The 20,615-nt window shown below is 35.6% G+C and overlaps 1 protein-coding gene across 2 annotated transcripts in view; it reads left to right on the top strand.

Moving 5' to 3' along the window:
- Window positions 1–277: 277 nt before the first annotated feature.
- Window positions 278–20,615, top strand: part of LOC132257116 (paired box protein Pax-6-like) — a 33,229-nt gene continuing 12,891 nt past the window's right edge. The window contains exons 1-2 of one of the 2 annotated variants that reach the window (XM_059753885.1): window positions 278–423; window positions 16,464–16,810. In XM_059753885.1, the coding sequence (XP_059609868.1) occupies window positions 348–423; window positions 16,464–16,810 (423 nt within the window). In that variant the 5' untranslated portion in view covers window positions 278–347. The remainder of the gene's footprint in view (window positions 424–16,463; window positions 16,811–20,615) is intronic. The other variant, XM_059753884.1, reaches the window with a different exon arrangement.

Raw genomic sequence — 20,615 nt, 5'->3', positions numbered from 1 at the left:
AGCATCAAAATTTAATCGAAATTTAACTTTTATAGCAAATGTAGAAATAAAATTTAGAGATAAAAGTATTCAATCACTATCACTTATCTGGCGAGGCTTTCACCCTGTAGCATAAACGTCTCAGTTCTCTCGGGTTGAGTAGCAACGCAACAGGTGGGCATGGCCAGTATTGCCCTATGAGTGGCCAGAGAGGCGGAGTCTCAGCTCCGCCTATTCATCCGATATACTCGTTTTTCTAGTTGAAACAGTTTTGGCACGACGCGCTGTGCGTCAACGTCGCGATGTGTGTACAGTACCGTTGTTAAGTGAAATTGAGTGACTCGCAAGTGGATACGTGAAGGCGCTTCATGGGGGCAACTGTGACCCCCTGGCCAGCGTCCGTCATGGACCGCACTATTTCACTGGATGACATTCCTCATAAAGGTAACGCTCCAAAGCCTTGTGATGAGCCCAACGACTTGTTTAACCATCAAACTCGCAAATAATTTATATATCCTTGTATTATATGCGATAAATGACATAACCCAAATTGTATTAAAATATTTCTTTGCATATTTAGTTAAAATTTTTAAAATCTTTGTTTTTTAATAAAAATAGAAATGAAATGTCGGAAAATGATATCATATATTTTCTTAGCTTTTATACTTATGTAGAGTAGCTGTCTTTTCATTATTTTTTCCGTACCTCTTCCAACGATTAAAGAAACATCCCCATAGGAAACAATTTCTAATAGATTTTAGAAACAAATATGGTGGAATTCGCCTAAAACAACTGAACAATACGCTGAAAAAATTATTCGCGATCTACTCCGCAACACTTTTTTTGCGCAATCAAACTTTTTTCCGCGGTCATTTAAACTCCAAACTCTCTTGTTGGGATAACAGATCCTTCCTGTTTGTTTCCTGATTAAATGTCCTTTCTTGTGCGTTTGAAAAACCTCCGTATGATCCTCTAAATTCGAGTATCTTTCACGCCCTACATCTTGATATTCACTTAATCAAATTTTTCTATGAAACCCTTATAAAGACGAAATAAGAAATAAAAATCGACAGGACAATTATCCTGAAGATACCTTGGATTCATTTAAACCCTATTGAGAACCCAAAACAAACATAAGTGTAAAAAAATTAAAAAGTTACTTAAGTGGCTCTATTTAATTTGGATAGCCGTTTATGCATAGTTTTGGTTTTAGTATCACAAATCGGTTAAGGATTAGGCCGAATCCTTTCAGACTCAGCATAATAATTTCTTACTAATGTAGAAAGATTCGTGAAAAATTTCAGACTTCTAGGTTCACGTGAAAATTCGCAGCACATCGTTATGTCTCGGAGCCTCGAGTGGCTCTATTTAATTTGGAATAACTAAATATACGCATATGTTGTTAAAATCTTCTAATATTTTAGGCGCTGCGATTTTATCACAGCTCACATCTGCGATTGCGAAAAAAATATTACTCTTAGAAGAGCCTGAAATGGCATCGGAAGTGTTAAGTATGACGAAAAAGTTGATGGAATCATTTTTTGTTGTCCGTTTTTCATTCCGTCCGTCCCCACATACAGGCTTCTAGCACCTAAACAGTAAGAGATATCGAAATGAGATTTTCGTAAAGGTTTAAAGTATATGGTGTGACTGAATTTAATGTTGTCAAATTAGACCCATCACCCTTTCACTCGCCATTTTGATAAATCTAAAAACATTTTTTTCTGATTTACTTAGTACCTACGACATAGATCGGCCTCAAATTTTAGTGTGATTTAGTTGCTATCAAGACTATTTCAATTAATTTTTACTCCGAGACCTAGATTGTTGGTTCTAGATTTTAGAAGCCAAGTTTCGAAATTTAAAATTGCCATTACTCCTATAATTTTTGCTCGATTCGAATATTTTTATAATTGGAGTTTAATGGAGGGTTCCTAAGAAATGCCATCTTTGAATTAAACATTTTAATACAATACACCACCTCTAGATAACGCTAAGTCGCAAAAACGATTTTCGAAATTTAAAGATGAAATAACCCATATTCTCATTTTATTATAACATAGTGCTATTTCTTTAAACTTATTTATGTCGTAGCTGGGGCAATGCATTTCCAACAATCCACATTTTAGAAATTATATTTTTAGAAGCGGACATAAAAGGGTTTAAAGTTTATACATTTACTGGGCTATAGCTTCGCTGATTACCGACTCTTTTTCTTACAACAGATGCTTACAATCTAGAGCTTCTTTGGAAGATATTGCAAAACTCTAAAAACACGGCGTAGCTTATAATATCTACTGATTATTGTACAAAAATCTATTCATCGCAGTGTCAAAGATTTTAAAGAATTTAATGTAGGATCTCCTAGGGAACAAAATAAAAAAATCACTCTTTCAGTGTTCACAAATATTCATAATAAGAAATTTACTAGATAAAATAAATTATTATTTACAACAAAGTAATTACAATGTAGTACATTTTACGGTTCTCAGGGAACATGATGTGATCGCAGAGATTTAGTGATAGTACTAAAAATAATGATTAAAACTGCACCTAGAGACTAAAAACTTAAAAACTCATTACTTGAAAAGATAAAATTAGGGCTCACAGAGCGCCTGATTGAGAATAGCCCACCAAAATGTGCATGGGGATATTAAAACAAATCGAGTAAGTGGGTATTTAAAGGACCAGAGGCGTGCAAGTAGCTCAGTCAGGGATTGGAAAGGGTATGAAGACGGACGCACCGACAGACGGGGGAGTCTTGTAGGCAAGTGAGAAGGCAGCAATACAACAGTGCAGGGGCATATCAGAAAGAGTACTCACAGGTGACAATGTGAGAGATAAACCAAGAGTCTGTGCAGGGGGCAATCAAGCGAGAGGCAGGCGCGGCAAGGGAGTCAAAATTCAGTAAACACTTGGCGTATAAAAACGCTTAGTAGCATACAGTTTTTCCATCATCACAATAGGACAGCTTGGGGCATGGTACGGCTATGGGGGTGAACGAACTCATTTGCACTCAGCACAAGTTATTGTCTGTTTGTGTTGCATTATAATTTAAATTCCTGAACACGACAATCAATCCAGCATCATCCTCCGCCTCCAGGAGAGGCCGTCGGAGGCACGGTATGGGTCCACATCCGGAACAATAAGATAGAGCTAGTCAAGCCAATAATCAATATTGTAATGAGTCTTCATATCGTTGCTGACACATCATACAAAGTCTTTGATATAATTAAGTGCTTTATTTCACTCTCTTTACCACCGCAGAATGAAATGTAACCTTCAAACAAATCGATTATGGCATTAAGGCGCTTAAAAATTCAATTCGTAATTTTATAATTATTTTGATCCAATTATTTGCGACGTAATAGACATTCGAAACTTAAGTCGCGTTTATCGCATTTTCAAAACCTTGTTAACAGAAACGGCTTTTGATATACAGTTAAGTACTATACATGTCAATTGCGTTATATGCCTTAACCTCACATATTAGGTTGTGAAATCGTGGGAAAGTGACTATACAGATAATAAAGTGACAAGAAAAAGCGAATATGAAAAAGAAGCATTTTGAGTGTTTCAATCAGCATATAAACAATTACTACGATTACTGCATCGGCAGCAAAAAATCGAAACATTAGAGGCGTAATGCAGTGTAAGCATGATCTCTACGAACATCCTACGAAGAGTTAAAACAATATACGAACACACAAGCAAAATTTTACTGTTTTTCAGTTTACAGAGAGGTTGTACAGTTGCACTGATAAGTTGACTACTGAAAATTACTAACAGGGCTTTAGTCAATGAACTGATGTGGGCAAAACTGGAACAAACTGATCGGTGGAATGCAGAAAAATTTTGGCCAATTTTTATAACCGGCTTAATTCCATTACTTACTCACGTAATCTAAATTATGTGTTAATCTTTGATTGTATCCTGTCACTTTGTAGATTTGAGAAAAAGAAAATAAAGTCCAGAAACGAAATACGGAGAATAACAAGAATTTGAGCTAAAAAGACCTGTTTCCGTCACCTTCTATAAATACAACTACCGGCCGAGGTATTAATTAAAGCAAATCATAATCACGTAAAGCAGAACAAACAAAAATTGGTGCTTAAAAAGATATAGAATGATACAGAGAATTTGGAAACGGCCAAAAACTTTTCTAGAAATCTGGTCGAAAATGAGAATCTCCCAAAAAATACAGGTAATATTTGTTTTGTCAATACATTAGTACAAGGAGTGTAAACATCTCTAAGAGGTTTATACTCCTTGACATTAGTCTATAGCATTGTTTTGTAATCCGATCATTAAATAACAGAAAAGAACACTAGGGACAAAAATCACACTTTTTCTGCCCTTTTTAATAAAATATGGTTTTTCTCATTCCTCGAGTTAGCGTTTCAACGATAACTCACTTTTTCCCCTAGACTCTCAAGAAGCCTATTTTCCCCTATTTTCACCAACTTTGCCGCACTGGCCGCACTTATGTGCTCATATCTCGCCCAATTTTTCACGGATTTTCCTCAAATTAAGCTCAAATGATAGATATTGAAATTATCTACTACTTTGTAAAACATTATGGGTATTTTAGGTCACTCCTTGTTGGTCAAAAATGATATTTTGTGAACCAATAGGTAAAAAAATCATCAATTTTTTACCACATTTTACTAAATATCGCCGAAACGAAAAATTTCTATGCTAGATAATTCTTCCTATGTCTGGGGATGCATTTCTCCCATACATGCCAAAGTGATATTTCTTTTGTATCTGCCGGAAAAACAAGTTTTTTCTTCGACAAGGTTTGACAAAATCAGATCCTGAATCTCGGAGAGCACCTGGGGTTATCACCCAATGAATTTACGGAAAAGGCGGAGAATTAGAAAGGCGGAAAGACATTCTGAGAGCCCTACAGCCTGCGAACCCACCAAGGGACAAGCGGAGTAGAAGATGATGATGATTATGATAGTATTTATTGATCATTTATGCAATCCCTCCTACTGGATTTTGGATATTGTGATTTTGAGTTCCATCGAGCTGTAATAGGTAGGAGTTGATATGTAAGTTTCAGCTTTTAATTTTACGCCTCATACTACATGTAATATAAACATATTTCTTGTCATCCAGCAGATAGATACCTAAATTTTTATTTATATTTGTCTAAAGTAGATCAAATTAACGTTAAACCCACTTGGTTTCAGAGAAAAGAACTAATCACTTATTGATAAAGCGCAACGTAGTTTTTAGAAATCTAGATCCATCACAGTTTAAAAAACGTGAGTACGTAATTTTTGCTTACAAACCGACTTTGCCATGTTCCGAGTTGTCCGTGGACCTACTTCGTTTCCGTGAGCTAAGCAACGCGTTGAGTTTACTTTAGCAGCAAATATTCTAATCAAAAGGCCGTGGCCTAAGCAGTGGTTAAAAGCACGGTTTTACCCACTTTTAACAACCAGAATCTGACAACCCGTTTTAGCAAAATCCAATTTCGAAGTCTGAAAATAGGATGGCGTTTGTTATGTCGTAGTGAGTGACAGAGTCAAATCGTGTCAGATTCTGTGGAGTAGGAAGGAAAATATACTATACGAATGGTGAAGAAAGAGATGAAAAGATGATGAACGTGATCAATTTTCCCCAGACAAATTCTGTGTTTTTACCATATAGAGCGTCGAAACACATAATAAAGATCTAAATCTGTTGGCTAACAGCTCAGATATCGGCCGGTCAAGGTGTAAAATTTGTCATCCCATATCTCCGTTTCAAAAACAACAAGCAATATGAGTATCGTATTTACGGATAACGTTGAAAATATCTTAAGATCAACTTCAACACAGTAAAATTTAAAGAAACTGCAAGAATTTGTTTCTAAAATAATCGGCTTTCAATTATACTAATTAGATTTTTTCCAGTTAAACTCCCCTGGAGTGGCTTATATAATTATAGTGTAGGAATGAAAGATTGCATCTCACGAAAACTCGAATGATTTAAAAATGAGCGTATAATTTTGTAGATATTAATATTTCAATTTTTAAAATTTAGGTTTTATAGTATAAGGCGCTATGACATTAAGGTGGCTAAATGAGGTTTCGTTAGGAATCCTTTGATTCTGATTATAGCATATAAAAATTTGGTGATGATCCATGTCATAGGGCCCAAATAACTGAGGAAAACATGCTTTGTGGTATGTGTTTGGTTGATGGTAGGAGGTTGGATTTGATATTATTATTTTCTTCAATACATATATCTTTCACCTTTTGATGAAAATCATATATTGATATTTTTGCCGTTTAGGCACTACGAGTCAATTTTGGATGAAATAAGAAAAAATTTCCCCCGTTTTGTACCATATTTCACTATATTATGCCTATTTCAAAACTTTTTAGTCAATATTGAGGCATTTTAGATTTCGAGCTTACACAAAATAAAGCTCAGACTCTGGGGTCCCAGCTCTAAAAAAAAAAAAACAAAATTAAAATGTATTCCGTCAGGGCGGAATTTTTACACCCAATTGCTTCCGATTTCGGCTTTTCTCCCACCTTAATTTTTTACTGTGATGGAATGGCGTTCGCTAACAATACGATGGGAAATATCTATTAAATATGGTTATCAAAGCTGGGCAGTGTTCAACATGCGCATCATTCAAGGCCCCGCCCTCCGCCAACCTTAGCAACCTAAGCATAACTTCGCTGAGTTGCACGAGATGGAGTAGTCCTCAGAAGAAGAAAAAAAAGATTTTAAAAGTAATCTTTTTGTCAGTTAGTATTACTACGCTGTATTTTATATAATTTTTAGAAAAATGCGAAAAGTAATCGATATATGTACATATGTATACAAATACATAAGTGAAGTACGAATTTAGTCGTGTCTTTCTGTCCAATTTAAAATTGAAAGAACAAAATTTGAAGCAATAAGAATTTTAAACTCCAAGGTTAGGGTGCTAGGTCGAAAACAAAATATAACAAGGATGGTGTTTAATTGCCTATCTATAAAAAAGAAACAAAAATCAAGAAATGTAAAGCCCCAATCTCAAACTTCTTCAGCGGAGCTAGTGATTTAAGAGAACTCAGTAATATTTTTGGGTGGAAAATAATTATAATTTCATAATTTATATTTTATTATTTCTAAAATAATACAATCTAAAAACGGTAATTTTTCATTTATTTCAGCTCACTGATTATTTACCGTTGCTATATCCTGCTGTTGTCTGCCATGGACCTTAAATTTCTTTGCCCAGCACTATTCTTTACCTCATTTGGCTCCTGCACGTTGGAGCCCTCATGTTCATGACCACAAACTGCTTTACAAAGCATGCCTGAAATATTTTGCACAGGACTGGAATTTCTGACCATGGGTCTTGTCTTTTATTCTGGCCCTAGGTTCTATCACATGGGTCTTTTTCTGCTTCTTTCATTTCAGTAGTGCTCTGTGAAGCAGTTTGTGGTCATGGGTGGGAGTTCCCCAACGTGGAGAAGCCAAATGAGGTGATGATCAAGGAGCGCTGGGCACAGATGAATAACTCTGGGGTTCGCGGTGGACCACGGCAGGATTTAGCAATGGAAAATAATCAGTGAGCTCAAATAAATAAAAAAAAATATCGTTTTTGGGTTTCTATATTTTATTGCTTGAGAAATAAGCAAATTTCTTGGACGTAATTGTCATTATTGACCACTTAAAAAATCAATGAGTTCCCTATAATCTATAGGCTCCGGACAAAGAGTCTCATATTGAGGTTTTTGACTATGCATAGGCAATCAGACAACATCTCTGATTTATTTTACATAGATCACCTAGATCCTACAGAGCTATGCTGTAATAATAATTATAGCGCAACCTGTGGGAGTAATAATTTTTGGAACTTTTTGGAAATATACATAAATGAAATATCAAGAGATATCAAGCGGCGGTTAATCCCAACCTTTTTGGTGTCTGGACTGCTTTGTCTTTGTTTTCTGTTCCTGTGAGAGTTGGGGAAAATAACCTATATAGCCCGTGAAAGAGCTCTTCCATCGTTTTGCTCTAGAGGTTGGTCTTCAACACTCAGATGTCAGATGGCGGACGCAAATTACACTCATAAAAACATGTACTTACGAGCAACAAATAGATATATTTTTGAAAGTAAAACACGGGACGGCCACAATCTTTGTTTTACTCTTTTTTAATCCTATCCAACGTTTCGGAGAAACTATGTCTCCTTATTCTGGGATGCAAAAAATTGGAGCGAAACTGGTCAGTTAGGGAATTCACTACAATTTTCACTGCAACACTCCAACAGTGTGTCTCTCATCCTCTGCACTCTCGTGTTGTGGGCGTCCCGTGTTTTACTTTCAAATCTCATCAACCGGCCGTTAAAAACAACAATAAATTTTTTTTTTCAATATTTTATTATGAAAGAACGGATTCGCAGAAATAAATTGTTCCCGATCCTTATCTCTAACGATAATTAAAAAACTTCAATTGTTAAAATAACAGCGATTACAGACTTGCTGATGATCCACAGGAGGGTAAGCGAGGGCGCGAGTGTGTACGACTAACATTTCGCTTAGCCAGAAAACGCGAATAATCCCTCGATGTATCGAAGGTTCAGCCGATTTTTCAGGGGTTCCCGACGACAGCGCGCTCGTGCGAAAATGTGCCGAAACATTCCACGACTCAGGAAAAACAAAATGGCGTATCTCTTGCGAATTATTTCCTGGATTATTAAAATCATTAAATTCTTCTGCGAGTCATCAATTTTCGCAATTTTAATGTAAAATTTCACTCTTTTGAAGTATGCAAATTGACTGACAGCTGAACACACCGAACACAGTGTCGCTAGTGTCGACAAAGAAGTATAATCCCTGAGTGTGTACGGTGACAGTTCAGCGACGAATATGGCTAATCCATATTTTGAGTGCAGATCAACCTCGAATTATCGCTGACCTGACCTTCACACACTACAGGCTCATCCACGGAAGATTGATCCGAGTTCGTGCCGATTAATGGATCATCAGCAAGTCTGTAATCGCTCTAAGATATAGTTCTGCAGAAGGTTTGAGTAAACTCTAAATCATTTAGATAGGATAATTGTAACAGTATATGACTCAATTTGTGAAACACAATTTCAGAAACGAATTAATATGAATTAAAATAAATCAAAATTTGAATCTATGCGTTGGGGAATTTTTATATCGGCTTTATTTTGTGTTCAATTCTTTCTGCACTGTTTGGGAGACTATGATTACTTAAGGGAATTTTTCACATTGTAGATAATATTTTTGATCGGCAGAGGACATTATTTAACAAGTTCTTATTTAAAAAATAGTTCTGAAAAGAGCAAATGGTTGAGCTGAATTTTTCCTTTTACCTATGAAAATAGCTTTAATGAGAGTTTCTGTTTGCAGACGGAGAAACGACTGATTAGGAAGAAATTCTCTAAATAAGTTAACATGCATGCATAAAAATGACATAGTAAAAATTCTGTACTTTTTTTAACGATATGTACGAATTTGACGGTTATCTGTTCAAATATAATTCCGTATCGAACAATCTTCCGCAACTAAAATCAACATTTTTCCAACACTGATGTATTTCCCTCTCAAATTGAAAATTCAATAATCTGACATTTCCTTTTTATTTCTTTTTTGCAATCAATTGCAGATACATGGTTTATATAATTTTACAGGGAGCTTATCAACCGTTTTACTATGTATTATAATTTTGAAGTTGTTCTTCAACACTAAGCATACTTACACAACCTAGTACACGTGTGCGGCCGTATTGCAGTGGGTAGAGTGAGGACTGAGAATACTACGGTCATGTGTTCGATTTCAATCACTGCCAGATGACCAAAGAGAAGAAATGCAAAAATATTAGACATTTCAATAACAGATATAAAATTTGCTGTTGAATGGGCTAATTGATCTTTCACGTAAATTTTCAAAGCAACGTAAGCTTTCTTACCATCTTTGGAAATTTTTATTTAATATTTGTATTTCTTATTACCCAGATACAAAATATTTTTTAAAGTGTTTCTAATCAGTCTGGTGCATGATTTTTAGGAAAAATCATAAGCTAAAATAATTTTATTTACTAATAAAGTTATGAAACATTTCAATAAAAACAATTTTTTACAAATCTTTTATTGTGCCCTATAAATGGCACAGCAATTAATGCATTTAAAAAAACACCATATTCTTTGGCCACTTTGTGACCTCTGACGACCACTGGCGACTTGCACTGCAAATCGTTCCTCTGCCATAGAGATTTCCATATGCTTTTTTAATTGGCTGTCCGTATGTTGTGATGCCGTAATTTATTTTCACAGCAATGCAAGAATTATCAAGGAATGGTACAATTTTTTCGGGAATTACAGGCAGTATATCATGCATTTGTAAGATTTATAAGCAGACTATATGGGCAAAAATGCCCGTCGCCGTAAAACATTAAAAGTGAAAAAAATCTATAAGAATAGATGATGTGTCTGAATCTTTCTCAGTCGTTCTCTGAGAAAGTCTGAGATCATATATTTAAAACTAATTCAAAGATATTCATCAGTTGATTACGATACATAAACAGCAAACCCACAAATTGTGTATTATCGAGTGAATGCCCAACTAATTCGGAACTTGAAACAATTCTTAGCCACGCAATAAATATGTTATATTGGTTAAACATAATCTTTTGCTGTTCTGAATCACACATGTAAAGCCCAAAGTTGCGATTTTGTAAAAAAAATTCACTACTTGTGTTTTTTGCTATTCTGGGCCATCGTGTGTTAAACCATTTTGTGTTGTCTGAATATTCAATTTTAACATGGCCTCCACGACTCGTAAAAATCAGAGTGACAGATTGGATCCTGCAGACTGCAGATTAACTTACAAACATGAATCGATCTGCAATTGAGGCTCTAATTTTTAAGCTTGCATATGAATGATGTTTGCACTAAATTCTTTTTATCGCGTATTTACTAATTATATACTAAAATTTTAGTAATTTTAGCACAGTTCACAAATTTTCCTCCCTTATACATTTCAGTATTGCTTGGAATTCTAAAACACAGTTTTAGCGAGAATAACAAAGGCTGTTTTTCCTTGTTCATTTCAAATGTTAAACTTTTTATATACTTTAAGTTTACAGTCCTGTGTTTGACTGAGAATTAATGCAAATATTAGGCAAGCAATATCGTATATCTTTTAGTCAGTGGATTTCTACACTCAAATCGAAATTCTCTGTAGAATGCCTATGACATGGATCTGGCCCAAATTTTTGTACGGTATAGGTGACCTCAAGAACTTTTCAAAGAACCGCCACTCCGGAAGGACATAGGAAATTCCGGACCCTAGCTATAAGAGTTCAAATTTAAAAATTAAATTGGCCATAGCTCCGCTTCTAATTAACCGATCGGAATGATTTTGTACACATTAGAAAGATCTTCTAAAATGCCATCTCCAACCTGAACATCATAACTTGGTAGGACCACCACTAGAGGCGCCAAAGTCGGAAAAACTATTTTCGAAATTTCGAAAACGAATAACTTGAAAACGAAATCATAAATTTTCTTTAAATTTTAATGTGTGTTAGCTGAGGTTGAGTCCTTTCCAACGAACCGTTTCTTTTAGGACCTTATTCATTACGAGCGGAGATATGGAAGGTCAAAATTCACACCTTTACCAGCCCATATCTCCGCTGTTTGCCAACCGATTTCGATCATTTCTTCACCGAAAGATGTGTCTCGACACTCTTCAGTAGGCTATATTCACCATTAGTCTGTGACGTCAAAACAAATGCCACCCATATTGAAAACCTTTTACTGCTTGTATCTCGGCAATCAGATAGTGCATTTTCTTTAAATTTTAGTATGTTGGAGTCCAGGTCAAGACGTCTCTAAAAATAGGTTATAGTTTTTTGTGGATACAATAGAACCCGAGTTTTGACGGTTTCAAATATTATTTAAAATGCGCTATAACTTTGGTTCTATTTATCCGATCTTAATTATTTAAGGCTCGTTGGAAAGTTTTTGCTAAACTCTACGACTATTTGGAACAACAGAAGTTCATCAGACCACCGCCAGAGGCGCTAATATCAATAACAAAATATTGAAATTTTTTTAGTGAAAATTTTTTTTCAAGGTCACACTACTTTGAGATAATTTCTTATGTATTTCGATAGTCCAGATCGAGACGTTTCCAAAATGGGGTCAAACTTTTCTATCGAAGCCATAGAACCAGAGTTATAACTGTTTGATTTTCAGGACTTGGATTTCATATTGCATATGAAAATTTCCATGCTTTTTTCCCTCTAACTAAATCGAAATGGCCACGGAAGGGAGAAATTTGTAAATCCCAGCTAATATGTATACCATCCACATTTTTTTAGGTACCATTGCTTCCAAATGTCTGAAGCGCTCTGAGCCAATTCGAAGATAACATTTTTAATTTTAATGAAATCGTAAAAAATCGTATCTAGAGAGAAACAACCCTGTAAAATTCTTCTCTGCAAACAACAGAACACATTCATGGCATATACGCGTAAAGAAGTGGCCATGAATAGCGTACAGAATGCGAAAACTGTGTACGACACACAAGCTACCCTTACTGTTTTTTTTCGGAAATTTTACTTAATTGACACAAGTTAGTAACGATATATGTAACAACCCCGCACTTTCCCTAAAATATTGTAATTTCAGCATAATCTTCTTGATAGTCAAATAGTCTTTATCTATTAACCAATGATTATGTTTCTGGAGCTATAGTTTGAGTGTAAGGGATATATAAGAAAAACCATACTCAAATAGATACTAAATGTTCTATTTTTAGGGCCAGTCTCAGAAGATCCTTTGGTTTTTATCCATTCACGATTGGGATACTTAATAAAATATTACCAAGATTTTAATGATGAATTCACAGCATTTTGAAGTGAATCGTTTTGTGGTTGTTTTTGGAGTTAATCCACTACGTTCAAGTGTCGGTAATAATGAAATAGTAATACGAGGGCGGGTTAATTAAAGAGAGACATAATTGAGCAGAGTTTCGCCGTAAAATGCTGTGTTTTCACCATCAATTATTAAAAGAATCCTAAAAGCCAAATGTCGACTTGGCTTCTTCCCAAATCATTGAAAAGTAATCCAGATCTAAATGATTGCCTCAAGGACGTTATTGCTTGAATATAAAACTAAAACTTTATACTGCCAAGGTAATTCATTTAAATTATGAATTTTAGGCATTCCGTAGAATGTTTCTCACTATACAATACAAGAAAATTCTCTGATATAACACGTTCGTAAAAAAGTGCATCGAAAAATTTACCTTTAGGTATTGCTATTTGCCTGTAACAAACGAAGACGAAATTCATCAAGGCTGTTTTCGGAGTCTCCCACGGTGAAAATTACACGATACATGACGCTTACAAAGGGCAGAAAATATTGGTCCTCAACCATTTGCCACTCGTGTGAATTTGACAGCTTCAAACGAATCATAAACGGATTATCCTACCGCAGGGAATCCACATTGGTAGCGGCAGAGATTAGGGGTCTTCCTTGTTTTCATCTGCTCGCGGCCACATCAAACGCAACATCATTTGGCTTTAAATTAAATGTGGCATAAAATGTCCCCTCAAATTTCGTAAAATGTTCAGTCGACCTGTAATTTTATTGGTCCCTTTCGCAAACTAACAAGCTGATTCTTATATTCAAATTTTTATTATATAACAGATTTTTTTTCCAACGCCAATCTAATACTAATACTTTGGTGAGTGAACGAATATGAAAACTATTTTGAATGAGACAATCGGAACACAATCCGATTTTCTAATGTTTATTTTCCTTTGTAGAAATCTATTATATTATTTGCATTACTAAATTTTAAAAACTGCCTTTTAGTCAACAGAATTGTGATATAATCATTTACTATTCTATTAAGAGCTAAGATTTTTAACTACTCATATTTGTGAGACCAAGGCAAGTATAGATTATACAACTTAAGAAAGAACCTATTTACAGTTTTGCTATGGGGGATGATCGTCAACACTCAGACATCGTTGAACGCAATCTATGTTCGCAAAAGCATGTTCTTATGAGCGCAAACAAATATATTCTATTTTATTCTATTAGTAGTAAAAATAGTAGTAGTAACAGTTGCTGTACCTCGGGGCTGTTATAAATACTAATTCTAAACAATACTAGTTCTAAACCTAGAAATGATAATAATGATGACAGCAATATTATTCTACTTCGTGCAATCTAATGCTTGAGTTCTTCAGAAATTCAGTATGTTACGAAAAATCAGAATTTTACCCGTGTGTCAGACAACAAATCAAAATGTTGCAAACTCAATGTTATTATTATTATTAATATCATGAATCATTTGTTATACTAGTTACCACAGTCGTGGCTTTGATCCATATCAATTGCAAATTATCAAACACAACAGATGGGAAAATATAAGGCCTTTCAACGACAAATGTAAATTAAAAAGCAGCCCATAATAAGGTTGTTGTTAAATATTCCAACTGAGGTAAAAATTCAATGGAATTATAATTATTATTTGTCCCTATACATAGATAGGAACTATACCAGATTGGTAGAGCTTGCAAAACGGCGATATTGTCTGCAAAAAAAATGCTCAGGGCCAGGTCTGTGAATTTTACTTGACTGACTTGAATAACCTTGGCTCTGAGTGGGAAAAATTAGAGGATATGAGCAAGAGTGACGACACATGACAGGGAGTAACACGCAAGGCCAAATCTGTTCTGTCTGAAAGAAACCACAATCTGGATGATTTGGTTAGCTTTGAACCTTGGCCCTTAAGTGGGATATAAGTGGGGATTGTACAATGGGTTCGTTCAATGGCCTGGATGCTGTTGGCTCAATATCTAATGCCCCACTCACGTCTAATTTAATCTAACATGAAGCAATGCAAGTTATTTTTAATTTTTAGTTCTCATTTCATGTATAAACTGATTATCACTTAGTGTGTCTTCCTTTATAAGTCTGATAAGATTTAGCTTTTCATGTATGATAGAGCTACTTAAGAATCATTTTTTAGGCTAGATTGTGTTTGAATAAATGGCGGGCGCTGTCCCCCTGACCGCCAACCCCTGTGTCTTATGGCCAGGTCCAGAGGCTCCGAAACCTCTGGACATCTCGGTGCCTGGCACACTACCCCGCACGCAGCCAAACAGCCCTTGAGGCTAGGCATTCCGCTTCCAGCATAGCGTCACTACCACCAGCACAGCGCCCCCCCCCCCCTCGAAGAGGCCCGAAAATATACAACCTGCGAAGGGACTTTTCCATCGTTTTGTCCCGGAGGTTGGTCACCAAAGCTAAGACGGCGATGGCCGCAAAAAGGGGCTGTATACATGCTGTGAATAATAAAAATCTATCTATCTAATAGTTACACGGATAACGGCTACTTCAGATAGATTGATAATTCTTACTGATTTAGGTCCTAAAAATTCTATAATCCTGTACCAGCACCGACAAAAAAGGCTTAATTCTGTTTTTGGCAATACTTACTTGCTTACTTACGTGGCTTTGACATCCCTTTGAGGGACATAGCCTTCTCCAATAGAGGAGATATTTGAGACAAGTTTTTGTTTTCCAATGGCAGATTGTCAGTTTTCCGACCAACCATAAGTGGTTCTAACGTCCACCTTTATATATACAGAGACAGAGCACAAGACAATTCCAGTGAAGCGTATGTTTCAGCTGGAACATTCAACAGCAACCTATTTTGGCTGCTATAATTTGCCATTGAAAGGCTTATTTTTGTTTTGCACTCTGCTGTGTTCGAACATTTGCAAGCGGTGGGATTCGAACACAAGACTGTAGCATCGAGAGTCAAACGCATTGACCACTGAGCCACAGCCGCTCCTGTTTTTGGCAATAGCTTCGTCATAATTGATTTAAATTTCACTTCTTCTTTCTCTTATGATGCACACCTTACTATTATTATTGTAAAATGATGAATTTTCTGCGTATTGAGAGTCTTTCCCACACTAAAAGTTCCCAATTAACTGTTTCTCGTGGGCAACGCTTCACACCCTTTGGGGTTTTGCTGAACACTACACTCCTTCTACGATCTGCGCATCACGGAAAATGCATTTTAGCAAATATAATAACCTATATATTACCAACCATAGCTCTAAGACTTTTCTGTAACTAACATTTATAAATGCCGTATACGGCATATACGACCAATGAGCTGAGTTTTCTGCCGTTTTCTCGGTGAGGTCCTGCTGGGTGTGCGTTCTTAACGGAAAAACTCAAAATACAACCAAAAGTCTTTAGTGACTTATGCAGCAAACGGGAAATTTGCATTAGGATTCCTTTGGAAATCCTGAATGAGATCAGAAAATTGAATTCTTCAATTGTAAATCGGTGGATCAGTGTTTTCTCGCCTAATTTGAAATCCAGCTTCTAGAGTATTTTTCTCGTTTCATCCTCTGTAGCGCTAGGTTTGATGCTGGGGCCCTAGCGCATTGTTAACACTCAACAATACTTTTTATGGCAGGTCACAGTGGTGTAAATCAACTTGGTGGAGTATTTGTGGGTGGTCGCCCTCTACCTGATTCTACACGTCAAAAAATCGTTGAGCTTGCGCATTCTGGTGCTCGACCCTGCGATATCTCCCGCATACTGCAGGTGAGCAACGGTTGTGTTAGCAAAATCCTGGGACGATATTATGAGACGGGCAGCATTAGACCACGCGCTATCGGAGGATCGAAACCGCGTGTGGCCACAACGGAGGTGGTGAGCAAAATATCTCTGTACAAGCGTGAGTGCCCCAGTATTTTTGCTTGGGAGATCCGCGATAGGCTGTTACAGGACGGCGTGTGCACCAATGACAACATTCCCAGTGTGAGTACTTGGTGGTTCCATAACGTAAAATTTAAGATCACAGAAATATTTTTTATGTCTATTTTTTAATGCAAACAAATTTATCAATATCATATTTATAATTGAATTTCAAACCCGTTACCGTATAATATTATTATTATTATGTTTATTAATCGCTTATAAGTACAAAGCTTTTGCGAGCGTTCTTTGCGTCCACCGACGTCTAAGTGTTGATGACCAACCTCCAGAGCAAAACGATGGAAAAGCTCTTTCATAGGTTGTATAAGCTTTCTTCCCCATCTCTTACAAAATGAAAAAAGCAGTTAGGGCGCCAAAAAGTTCATTACATATTACCAATCATAAATAATTTAATAAACATATTATACAATATAATTGTGTTATTGTTTTGTCAGATTACTGTGTTATTAGAGAACGAAAATTTTGTCGTAAATTTTGCAATAAAATTTTCCAACATGCACATATGGTATATTTAAAATCAAATGGAAATATTCTCTTTCGTAAAAAAAAGATTTAGGTTTCTGAAACGGGCCAAAATACTAGAAAACATTCCAAGCATTCTTTTATAATTTAGAACTTTGGTGCTAGTGTACACACGGCAATTCACACAGCGCACATACGGCATTTCAGCACCGAATACACTTGTCAGTCCTGTGGACTAGGCTTCCCTAACCCTCGCTCTATCCTTTCCTCACAAAATCTTCTCATCCGGGTTGTAACAAATTACCAAAAACTAAACACAAATAAACTTATTTACAAATGACCAATGCACAAGACAAAAAATTATAATAATTTATAAAAACACGCAGTAGTTGGAAGGGGTTGCTAATGTTGGAGATACTGTGTTACTTGGTCCGATGTGCAATCAAGATTCCCCGGAGTTTCTGTGGCACCAAAAACCCATATTAGCAAGCTCTTAAGGCAAATAGAAAAGCCACTTGTTAAATTGTATCAAGATGAAGAGTCGTCTAAGCATAAAATATACGTGGAAGTAAATTTTTTCTAAAAACAATGAATAAACTGAGCATGCCATAAAAATAAAATTTCATATTTTCCCAGAAATAAATATAAACAGTTATACTCAGGAAACAACCTATGAAAGCGATTTACCATCGATTAGCTCTAGAAGTTGGTCAAAAACACTCAGACTTCAATGAACACAATCTACGCTTTCAAAAGCATGTTCTTGTGAGCAAAACGAAATACATTCTACTCTAATATTATGTCATTCACGGCTTTATGTCTGAAATCCAAGATAATTTTTTTTTAGAAACTATGTGCTGAAAACAATAAGTTTCCAAAAAAAATATATTAATTGATTGCTAAGTGTTTTTAGAGAAAAAAAAGTATTCTTTACCAAATTACACCGTTATATAAAAGTTTTGTGTCATCCAAAATATTTGTTCTTTTCTCACAACATTAGAAGCCTTTAGTAGAATATCGTAACTGAAATAGTTTTTTTTTTCTTATTAAGGATCTCCAACGGTTTTTGGCGCACACTATATCATTTTCAATAAACCTCGATTAGATGCCCTTAACTTATTTTATTGGCGATGGGAATTCCAGCAGACAATGCACAGTAGCTGCTCTCAGAAAAAATAGATGAATGCTCAGTATTTCTGATCCCTGTACGGCGTTATTCTTCGTTAAGCCGTCATATTACATTAATGTAGGTGACCCGATTAGTATTCTGCGAGTGATGACAGCAATGTATTGTGACTCGGTGGTGATTTTGCTGTATAATTTAGATAAATAGGAGAAATAGGGGCACTACGTAGGCAGCTCTTTTAAAATTATCACTACTGTTACATTTTTACATTTTTTCACCTTGTTAGAGATGGGGAAGAAAGCTTATACAACCTGTGAAAGAGCTTTTCCACCATTTTGCTCTGGAGGTTGGTCATCAACGCTTAAACGTCGGTGGACACAAAATACGCTTACAAAAGCTTTGTATACTAATAAGCGATACATAAACATATTCTATTTTATTCTATTTCTAATAGTGCCAAGATATCTATGTTCCTAGGAATGCCACAGAGTATATAGTGCAGCAAGCAAGCCTTATCGCTGTTATCAGTAGAAACTACATTGATATTTTAAAAAGTGACAATATGGAACTATACCAGACTTAGTAAAAGAATTAGTTTACTTACTGCATACAAATATCTCGAAAACTCGACGGCATATTCTGTTTAAATTCTCTTACTCAAATATCTTGTACTTGTAATTAGAATAACTGATCTTATCTTTACATGATTACTAAATCTATCAAACAGCTCCTTGAACTAGGCAGCAAGTTCTCCAATTATAATGAATGGTGCAAAAATACAGAAGATTGTCTAAGAAAATATATGAATAAATAGAGTGATCTATTTATATATATATCTATGTACATATTTATGAATAGCAACATATTTATGAATAGCAAAAAACTCCTTTCCTTCTCCTTACGACGTTTCGGGCTTTTATCACCCGTTCTTTAGATATGGATCAGTCTGGGACTTCATTGAGTCAATGAAGTGATGTGGACGGAGCCAGACCGTGATCGAAGTACAAAAAACGTAACTGGAGTTTTTGACCACCTTAATTCCACACCGCAAGTTTATATATATATATATATATATATATATATAAAACCTAGAGAGAGAAACCTGGAGAGAGAAATATATAAATATTTTGATTTGAAGTTACGTAATGTACTAACTTCCTTAATCAATACCCATCGTATTTTACGTATAGCAATAAACTAAAACATGGAATAAAAGGCAGTTTTATTCTTCGTGTGCTCCTAGCTGTCACCTATGTATTCCCTTTCAAGTCTTGTTAATTTATGGAGTGCTAAAGGCCTTTTGTAAGGGAGTGGGTGAAGATAAAAACGCCACCCTACTACGCCTTTGCAGATGCATTGTCATCAGAATACAATGACAGTCACTCGGAGGGTAATGTCACATTGAATTACTTGAAACGTTGCGGGGCTTCAATGATATATCGATAAAAATTATCGAAGGGGACGACGAATTTTTGTGCGAAGCAAATGTATCCTGAATAGGCGGTCGAACAATCCCAACAAAATTTTCATTCAGTCCAAGTGTTTCAAATTTTCAGCTATGACCAATCTTCTTCGTACACAATTTTAGGATCCATGCTCTAGTTTTCAATATACAAAATTACAAGATAAATTTAAATATTCAAAATCTTGGATTTAAATCTCAGCATATGGTTTTTTTCACATATATGTATTTTTTCCCATCAAACTAATTGTTTGTAAATAATAAGTATATAATCTGCAATGTAAAATTGAGATAGAGTCGTTGTAATCCCGAAAATTAAGCTGAACTTATGACGAGAAAAAGAGCGGCCGCACTACAGGGGGTAGAGTGAGGACAGAAAATATTACAGCAGTATGTTCGATCTCCATAGTTGCCAAATGATGGAACACAACAAATGCGAAATATATTAGGAATTTAACTGCAAATATATAATATATAACAAAAGCAACTGAAAATATTATTGGTTAAATGTTTCAATCTAAGGAAATACTTTAATGGGATTTGTATTGTGCATATCGTAACAATATATAAATGGAAACTATACCAGATTAGTAGAGCTTGCAAAACGGCGATATTGTCTGCAAAAAAAATGCTCAGGGCCAGTCTGTGAATTTTACTTGACTGACTTGAATAACCTTGGCTCTGAGTGGGAAAAATTAGAGGATATGAGCAAGAGTGACGACACATGACAGGGAGTAACACGCAAGGCCAAATCTGTTCTGTCTGAAAGAAACCACAATCTGGATGATTTGGTTAGC

Source organism: Phlebotomus argentipes, unplaced genomic scaffold (genome assembly GCF_947086385.1).
Source record: "Phlebotomus argentipes unplaced genomic scaffold, Phlebotomus argentipes genome assembly contig_75, whole genome shotgun sequence".
Classification (NCBI taxonomy): Eukaryota; Metazoa; Arthropoda; class Insecta; order Diptera; family Psychodidae; genus Phlebotomus; species Phlebotomus argentipes.
This window is presented reverse-complemented; position numbering and strand designations above follow the sequence as displayed.